This window comes from Bos taurus, chromosome 11 (genome assembly GCF_002263795.3).
Source record: "Bos taurus isolate L1 Dominette 01449 registration number 42190680 breed Hereford chromosome 11, ARS-UCD2.0, whole genome shotgun sequence".
In the NCBI taxonomy this organism is placed as follows: Eukaryota; Metazoa; Chordata; class Mammalia; order Artiodactyla; family Bovidae; genus Bos; species Bos taurus.
In genome coordinates, this window is record NC_037338.1 from 93404117 (window position 1) to 93413431 (window position 9315).

A 9315-nucleotide genomic window follows, 5' to 3' on the forward strand; every position below is an offset into this window, starting at 1 on the left:
CAGATATATTTACTTTTTTTTTTTTACCCTAACATGTTTACTCATAGACAATTTCATTTATATTTGTAATGGCTTTTCAGGTCAGTCCTAGAGATATACCTCCATATGTATACATATTACAGATTATTTCTCTCTGTGGAAAAGTGAACCACTATTTATCTCTTTCTCTATTGATGGGCATTTAGATTATTTTTAATTTTTCTAACTTTTTCTATTATGAAAAATGCTGCAATCAGTGAGTATCTGTATACATGTAGATTCAGGTCAGTTCAGTCGCTCAGTCATGTTTGACTCTTTGTGACCCCATGAATCGCAGCACACCAGGCCTCCCTGCCCATCACCAACTCCCGGAGTTCACTCAGACTCACGTCCATCGAGTCAGTGATGCCATCCAGCCATCTCATCCTCCATCGTCCCCTTCTCCTCCTGCCCCCAATCCCTCCCAGCATCAGAGTCTTTTCCAATGAGTCAACTCTTCGCATGAGGTGGCCCAAGTACTGGAGTTTCAGCTTTAGCATCATTCCTTCCAAAGAAATCCCAGGGCTGATCTTCAGAATGGACTGGTTGGATCTCCTTGCAGTCCAAGGGACTCTCAAGAGTCTTCTCCAACACCACAGTTCAAAAGCATCAACTTTTCGGCACTCAGCTTTCTTCACAGTCCACACATGACCACACATCCACACATGACCACTGGAAAAATCATAGCCTTGACTAGACGGACCTTTGTTGGCAAAGTAATGTCTCTGCTTTTGAATATGCTATCTAGGTTGGTCATAACTTTCCTTCCAAGGAGCAAGTGTCTTTTAATTTCATGGCTGTAATCACCATCTGCAGTGATTTTGGAGCCCCCCAAAATAAAGTCTGACACTGTTTCCACTGTTTCCCCATCTATTTCCCATGAAATGATCGGATGCCATGATCTTCATTTTCTGAATGTTGAGCTTTAAGCCAACTTTTTCACTCTCCACTTTCACTTTCATCAAGAGGCTTTTGAGTTCCTCTTCACTTTCTGCCATAAGGATGGTGTCATCTGCATATCTGAGGTTATTGATATTTCTCCCAGCAATCTTGATTCCAGCTTGTGCTTCTTCCAGCCCAGCGTTTCTCATGATGTAGTCTGCATAGAAGTTAAATAAGCAGGGTGACAATATACAGCCTTGATGTACTCTTTTTCCTATTTGGAACCAGTCTGTTGTTCCATGTCCAGTTCTAACTGTTGTTTCCTGACCTGCATACAGATTTCTCAAGAGGCAGATCAGGTGGTCTGGTATTCCCATGTCTTTCAGAATTTTCCACAGTTTCTTGTGATCCACACAGTCAAAGGCTTTGGTGCCGAGGTCCAGCCCTGGCTGATCCAGGGTATTCGAAGGGGAGACGGCATCGGCGACCTATTCAAATGGTAATTAGAGATATAAAGAGTAATAGAATGAGGATAGCTCAGTAGGAAAATTCAGTGGAGAAAAGAGGCTGAGTAGCTTGGGTTTACGCGGAAAATCAATATAACCCGTGACACCAGGTTAGCTCTGACCATGGAGGCCGCAGGCGCCCTCTCGAATAGCAGAAGGTGCCCCACCTTAGACACCTTCTCGAGTGGCTCTTAGAAGCCCAGGCAAATAAATGATCACAGAAGATATCCGCGCTCCAGATGGAGACTTCAGCCAGAATGTGAAAAGAATGACATGGGGAGACCAAGCGTTGGTGAGCAAGGCCCATAGCTTTATTTTTAACAGGGGTTTATATACCCTAAGTTACACATAGAGGATAATAGGGGATGCAAAGTCAGCAGTCTTTGATCCTTATCAAAAACCAGGGTTTCTTTCCTGCAAATTTATCGTATACAAATGGTTTAGGTGATTTACATCATCTTCTGGCCAGAAGGCCTATTAACATTTTATGACTCTTGACAAGGACTTATCAACAAAGACTTATTTTCTCTAAGAGTAATTATTTTAAGGTTTGGCGCCATCTTCCAAAGATAAAATTGCATTCCTATAGGGTGGATGTGTAATGGGTTTACAACAAAGGAAAGAATTTATTACCTTAAGGGTCTAACACTACTTATTTTTTCTACATACCAACTGTATTAATTAATACACATTCAAGGATACAATTCAGGGGATGTGAAAACTTGGCAACAAACATTGGCTCATCAATGAAATCCTTTACTAGTTTATTCTGACAGTTTCTAACTCTCTGAGAGGTTCTAAGCTATTTGAATATCTTAAGCTTCCCGGGAGACTGTAAACAATCGTATGCATAGCTGTAGGAGTCCGGGTAAACTTGTCAGGTGAGTTAGAGAGCCATCTGAGGGGTTTGGATTTAAACACTCCTAATTGCCCAGGAACTTTATTAATTGGAGCTGTAAGTTAACTTTTTGACAGAGAGAGCGAGATGGTGGTGGGGGACAGCCCCCAGTAAAGTCAGAGGTGAGAGCACAAAGCAATAAAGTAGGCACACCCTGGTTTTTTGGGGGTAGATGCTCGAGAATATCTGGGGGGACTCCTGAGGCTCGATCCCACCTTTGCGTATGCCGAGCCTTCTTCCTCATGACCTTTGTCACGAGTGGAATGTCTCTTGCCGGCTCCTGGCACTTTGGCATAGTCAATAAAGCAGAAATATATGTTTTGCTGGAACTCTCTTGCTTTTTCCATGATCCAGCTCATGTTGGCAATTTGATCTCTGGTTCCTCTGCCTTTTCTAAAACCAGCTTGAACATCAGGAAGTTCATGGTTCACGTATTGCTGAAGCCTGGCTTGGAGAATTTTGAGCATTACTTTACTAGCATGTGAGATGAATGCAATTGTGTGGTAGTTTGAGCATTCTTTGGCATTGCTTTTCTTTGGGATTGGAATGAAAACTGACCTTTTCCAGTCCTGTGGCCACTGATGAATTTTATAAATTTGCTGGCATATTGAGTGCAGCGCTTTCATAGCATCATCTTTCAGGATTTGGAATAGCTCAACTGGAATTCCATCACCTCCACTAGCTTTGTTTGTAGTGATGCTTTCTAAGGCCCACTGGACTTCACATTCCAGGATGTCTGGCTCTAGGTCAGTGATCACACCATCGTGATTATCTGGGTCATGAAGATCTTTTTTGTACAGTTCTTCTGTGTATTCTTGCCATACACTTGATATAGCATTACTGAAGGCATGAGTCCAGAAATACAAATAATGGGACATAGGGAGTGGTCGGGAATTTTCAATCATGCAGCTTCCCACATAAAGACTAGGTTAGTCTTTTCTATGGGGTGCTCCTTAAAATGCAGATTCACAGGCCCACATGAGACCTATTGAATAATAGGTCCAGGAAGAACATAGAAGAAGAGTAAATGATGAAATATTCAGATATAAAATAAAGTATAAAATCACTGAGTAATAATAGAGAATATAGGAAGAAGCAGAAGTGAATTGTATAATGTCCTTGCCTAGATGACTCTACTTCCCAGAGAACTCCGTATGTCTCTGAATGGTTCCCAAAGTTCCTAGTTATATCTGCCTTTAATGTTCACATGTGGGTTTTTATACTCTCCTTAAAATCATTAATTCTAAGTACATAGAATTAATGTATGTGCTTTCTCTGGGAAGCAGACAGATCTGGATGATTATGATGGTGGCAAGAGGGGACTCTCTAAGGGAACTAAAGCTAAGAGAGGGAACAAGACCAGTGCCTCAAGGCATATTTGAGGCACCAGATGACCAGGGTAGAGACCCAGAGGCAACTCAGCCTCATGTACCCTGGCCTGATAATCAGGGCAGTTGTGTGCTGAACTACTAGGTCACCTGGCTGAGCGGGGCTAAGAGTTGGGCTTTTGTTCACTACAGAGCCTAGAACATTGTGCTGTCAAACATATGGAAGAAGGAAGAGGCACAATCCCTGGATAACTGTTGCACTAGACACACTCCTCACTTGGTGGAGGTTTCCGTTTCTTAAGAGCCTCAATCCTGTCCCTCTCTCTCTGCTTCTCCTTTTCTGAATCACTGCAACGACTTTCAAAAAGCTAGTTTATTCCAGAAATTACATTGAAAGCCAAATTATATTAAGGGAATCAAAAGTTATTGAACAGATATATGTTAAGTTCTAGGAAATTTTGTGGGAAACAAAGGTTTCAACAGCATTTGGAGTGATGAAAAGGATGTGGTTTCCTGGAGAAGAGGAAGACAGGAAGAGAGCTGCTGATACATGAAAACTGGAAGCCAAGACTTTGGTAGACCTGGAGCCTATTCCTGAATCATCATAAAATCTCCATGGTTAATAGTTGTACGTGTAAAGAAGTGGATACAACCCAACATCCGTGACACATGTGAGTCATTTCTGCTGACCTAAAGAGTTTATTATGTGTATCAGGAACTAGCAGAAACAGCATCTAGAGCCTCAGAGAAACCCATGAACATATCCCCAAAAGACTAGGATTTCCTCCTTCTAGCTAGGATTTCCTCCTGCCCAGCAGCTTCCCCAGGCCCCTCTTCATGTCTTTGTTTCTCAGACTGTAAATGAAAGGGTTGAGCATGGAGGTCAGGACTGTGTAGACAAGTGCAGCCACTCGGTCCTGAACAGTGTAGCTGGACAAGGGCTGTAAATAGACATAAAAGATGCTTCCATAAAACAGGATGACCACAGTGAAGTGGGAGCCACAGGTGGAGAAGGCTTTGCGTTTCCCTGCAGCTGAGGGGATCCTGAGAACTGCCATGAGGATTCGCACATATGAGAAAACAATGCATAGGAAGGGGGTCACCCAAAACACCAGCCCTTCTGTCTTTATTGTGAGATCATTGACAAATATGGAGGAGCAGGACAATTTCAGCAGAGGGTTGATGTCGCAGAGGAAGTGGTGGACAACATTGGAGTCACAGAAGGTGAGCTGATTCAGCAGAAGTATGTGTAGGAGTGAGTGGAGGTGAGGCAATGAGCAGGAGAAGGCCACCAGCAGGACACAGCGGCAGTGGCTCATGATGGTGACATAGTGGAAGGGGTCACAGATGGCCACATAGCGGTCATAGGCCATGGCTGCCAGAAGACAATTATCAGTGTTGCCCAGAGCATATATGAAATACATCTGGGTCAGACATCCAGCATAGGAGATGGTCTTCTCTGACAGGAAGTCAACTAGCATCCTGGGGACAATGGTTGTTGTATACCAAATGTCAGTGAAAGACAGGACACTCAAGAAGACATACATGGGGGTGTGCAGTTGGGGGTCAGAGCTGATGGCCAGGATGATGAGCACATTCCCTGTTATGGTGACCAGGTACATGATGAGGAAGAGGATGAAGAGTGGTTTTTGGTCCTCTGGCCGCGAGGAAAGTCCCAGGAGTATGAACTCAGAGACACCGCTGGTTTGATTGAGTCTTTCCATTGACTTTGGTCTCGCTATGTACAAGAAGGTTTGTTATTCATCATGCTCCTATTCCACAGCCCAAATTACAAGAACCCAGCAAGTCTTTGTTGTCCTCTATTTGGGCACTATTAGCAGCTGTGCTGGGAAAGCTTGTTACCTTCTTGGTCCCTTGATGTGGTCCTCCTTTTCCCAATCCATCATAAGGGCCTTATTATGAAACCTGAAGGAACAGAAGAAGGGTTTTCCTTTAGAAACCATCACACCTGGACCCCTTGATTCAAGTTCCTTAGTTCCTAGTCTACGAAATCTGTGTCCCTGCTGGGAATACAGCAATAGAACAAAATTCTTGCCTTTGTATAATTCATGTAGCTTGCGTGATAAGTCAGATGATCAAAAACAGTATATGTAATACAGTATCAGGTAGTGATACATACATGTAGCAGTACAGAATACATCAAGGATGTATATTGTCACCCAGCTTATTTAACTTATATGCAGAGTACATCGTGGAAAATGCCGGGTTGGATGAAGCATAAGCTGGAATCAGGATTGCTGGGAGAAATATCAATGACCTCAGATACACAGATGATACAACATTTATGGCAGAAAGTGAAGAGAAACTAAAGGGCCTTTTGATGAAATTGAAACAAGAGAGTGAAAAGCTGACTTAAAACTCAACATTCAAAGAATTAAGATCATGGTATCCAGTCCCATCACTTCATGGAAAATAGATGGGAAAACAGTGGAAACAGTGACAGACTTAATTTTCTTGGGTTCCAAAATCACTACAGATGGTGATTGCAGCCATGAAATGAAAAGATACTTGCTCCTTGGAAGAAAATTATGACCAATCTAGACAGCGTATTAAAAAGCAGAGACATTACTTTACTAGGTGCATCTAGTCAAAGGTATTGCTTTTCCAGTGATCATGAATGGATGTGGGAGTTGGACTATAAAGAAAGTTGAGCACCAGAGAATTGACGTTTTTGAACTGTGGTGTTGGAGAAGACTTTTGAGAGTCCCTTGGACTGCAAGGAGATAAAACCAGTCCATTCTAAAGGAGATCACTCCTGAATATCATTGTAAGGACTGATACTGAAGATGAAACTCCAATGCTTTGGCCACCTGATGTGAAGAACTGACTCATTGGAAAAGGCCTGATGCTGGGAAAGATTGAAGACAGGAGGAAAAGGGGAAAACAGAGGATTAGATGGTTGGATAGCATCACCGAGTGTATGGACATGAGTATGAGCAAGCTCTGGGTGTTGGTGATGGACAGGGAAGCCTGGCATGCTGCAGTCCATAGGGTCACAAAGAGTTGGACATGACTGAGCGACTGAACTGAACTGAGTGATACATTTGTTAAAAAATAGAATATTATTAGTATAAGCAGATAGAGATCATTGGAGGTGGGGAGTATTTTATTTTTTTTCCACTTTCTTTTTTAAATATAAATTTATTTATTTTAACTGGAGGCTAATTACTTTATAATATTGTATTGGTTCTGCCATACATCAACATGAAGGACCCCTATTCTTTACCAAAGCAAATTCAGTTACTATAAAACTAGACTTTGTGTGTCTTCGATAGAAATAAGCATTTGCCAAAATAATCAACAGTGAATATCTGAGAGGAATATTGAATCCAATTCAACAGTGGTTTTTCCTTGTTTGGACACAGAATGAAAGGTTCTTAACCTTTCAAAGGTTAGCCCCTCCTGAACTCACGGCATGCTATCATCAGTCTGTACAAGTCTCCCCTCTTTTGTAAATCATTCTTCCCTTCATTAATCCCCTGTCCTAAACCACTTTTGTACAGAAAGGCATCCATTGTTAACTATACAATTCATGCTTTAAAATTTCTTCTCTCATATATTTATTCAAAGATACATATGAGAAACATGTAAATATGTGTCTTCCAGTCATACTCAGGACTTTAAGTCTTGTGTGCATGTGTGTTCTCGGTCGTTCAGTTGTGTCCAACTCACTGAGGCCTCAAAGACTATAGCCTGCCAGGCTCCTTTGCCCATGGAATTTTCCAGGCAAGAATACTGGAGTGAGGTGCCATTCCCTTCTCAGGGAGATCACCCCAGGGATTGGATCTGTGTCTCTTACAACTCCTGCACTGGCAGGCAGATCCTTTACCACTAGTGCAACCTGGGAAGGCCTTAAAGTCATATATTACATATTAATTTATTTAACATTGTTGGATTAATACATTACATCATTTACAATTAACTGCTCATATTTTTATATAAGTTATTAAACATCTTTAAACCTCAGGTACTTCATGTGTCATATAGGACACAAATATTCACATTCTCATGAAGATAGTGAAATAATGCATGAAAACACTTAGAAGAGAGAAGAGCATATTGTCAGCATGCAGGAGAAGCTGTTGATCCTCATCAGTCCCTTTGTCACCTTCCTTTATCTTCTATTTCTTGATGTTCTGAAAATCAATTAATTTATGTACGTAAAGTATCACATCCCTCACTGCCAAACTGTCCAGCTAATTTCAGGATTTGGCAGGTTTTTATGGAAAGAATATTTGTTTATGCACTGAAGAATTGGATGAATCAGTAATTAAAGCTAATAATAATGACCAATATTTATGGGTAAGTATTATGTACCAAGTTTATGCTAAACATGCCACTGAATCCCAAGGAATTATGAAGCATTTCAGGAGACTTAGGCTTACAGAGGTGAAGTGGTTTCCTGAAGTTCACTAAGGACGTGAGAAGCAATCAGGTTTAACTCCAAGTTGGCTCATTCTAAGTTTATGCTCTCCAGTGTTAAGCTTCCCCTCCTCTAGTTACGCTATGTTAATTGTCGATCACCATCAACATAGGCACTGTTTTTATTGTTCTAAAAATTTCCTACTCGAATTGCCCTTGTACCCTCTAACACACTTTCTTCTCCCATATTCAGAATTTATCCTTGTATTTGCTAGAGAGGTGGCCTTTCTGTGCTGTAGTGGAATTTGAAAATATGAATATCCATGATTAACTGGCCAAATTGGGTGGAAAAAATTGGCCATGAATGACTTGGGCGTGTCTGGTGTGTGGAGCTGGTGTCGTGCAGTGGACAGTGCCCTCTGGTGAAGACAAACAGTGAGGGGTTTGGTTCACCCTGCATCACCTGCTCACAAGCTGGTTCCTGATGTTTTATGAATAACAAGGGAGACACTATGTCTGTAAAGCCGTACATCACACACAGATCAATATTCAAAAGTGAGTCATTGTGAAAGGGCTGCCTGGGGAATGTGCAATACAAAAATTAGTGGAGATTTGGTGAATTAATGGAAATGATTGCTCTAGGTTAGAGAAGTGAGGAACACCCAGGCTGATGACTAGAAAGAGAGGAAGGTTTTGGATTTGAGAATCAGGAAGATTAGCTCTAAAAGGACAGGGTGTATGAATGATGCTGGGAATACAACTCTTTCTTTCCTTTTATTTCTATTGAAGGATTTTGCTTCCACCAAAACATATGGTATAGGTGCCTAGAAGTCCAACTGGATGGATTTAAAACCAAGTGACATATGGAAATGTTACTTGGATCTTATGACTTCCCAATCCATGAAATATTTGAAAGTATCAGGGAGAAAAGAGTAAGTACCAAACTGGGTTGGAGTAGCCAAGTGAGTGGCCAGCTTCTGAAGCTCACCTCCACATCCAGATGCTTTTCTTTCCTTCCCAGCTGCTCCAGAAGATGATGTGCACCATGTCTGTTCATCAGGTCGAATCTGCTTCTCACCAAAGTTCAGCTTCTGCATGTGTCTTCCATGTACTTCTGGGCTGATTGACAAGGAGAGAAGCAGGGATGGAGGAGGAGCCGACACACTACTCCAAAGGGATAACACATTTCCCTTTCCTGACCTTAACCCCCATTTCTTCCCTAACGCCTGGTCCCTAGCATGATGCTGCTCCTCCCAGCTCCAGATCTCAGAAGGCAGAGATGGTCTGACTCAAGTGGGAG

The 9315-nt window shown here is 41.9% G+C and overlaps 1 protein-coding gene across 1 annotated transcript; it reads right to left on the reverse strand.

Annotated features, from left to right (window-relative positions):
* Positions 1 to 4426: 4426 nt before the first annotated feature.
* Positions 4427 to 5356, reverse strand: OR1L18 (olfactory receptor family 1 subfamily L member 18). Its single transcript, NM_001390266.1, has one exon. The coding sequence runs from the start codon at positions 5354 to 5356 to the stop codon at positions 4427 to 4429; it is 930 nt and encodes a 309-aa protein (NP_001377195.1).
* Positions 5357 to 9315: the final 3959 nt, after the last annotated feature.

Excerpts from the sequence above, each read along its gene's own strand:
- OR1L18 (NM_001390266.1), bottom strand. The coding sequence starts at position 5,356 with ATGGAAAGACTCAATCAAACCAGCGGTGTCTCTGAGTTCATACTCCTG.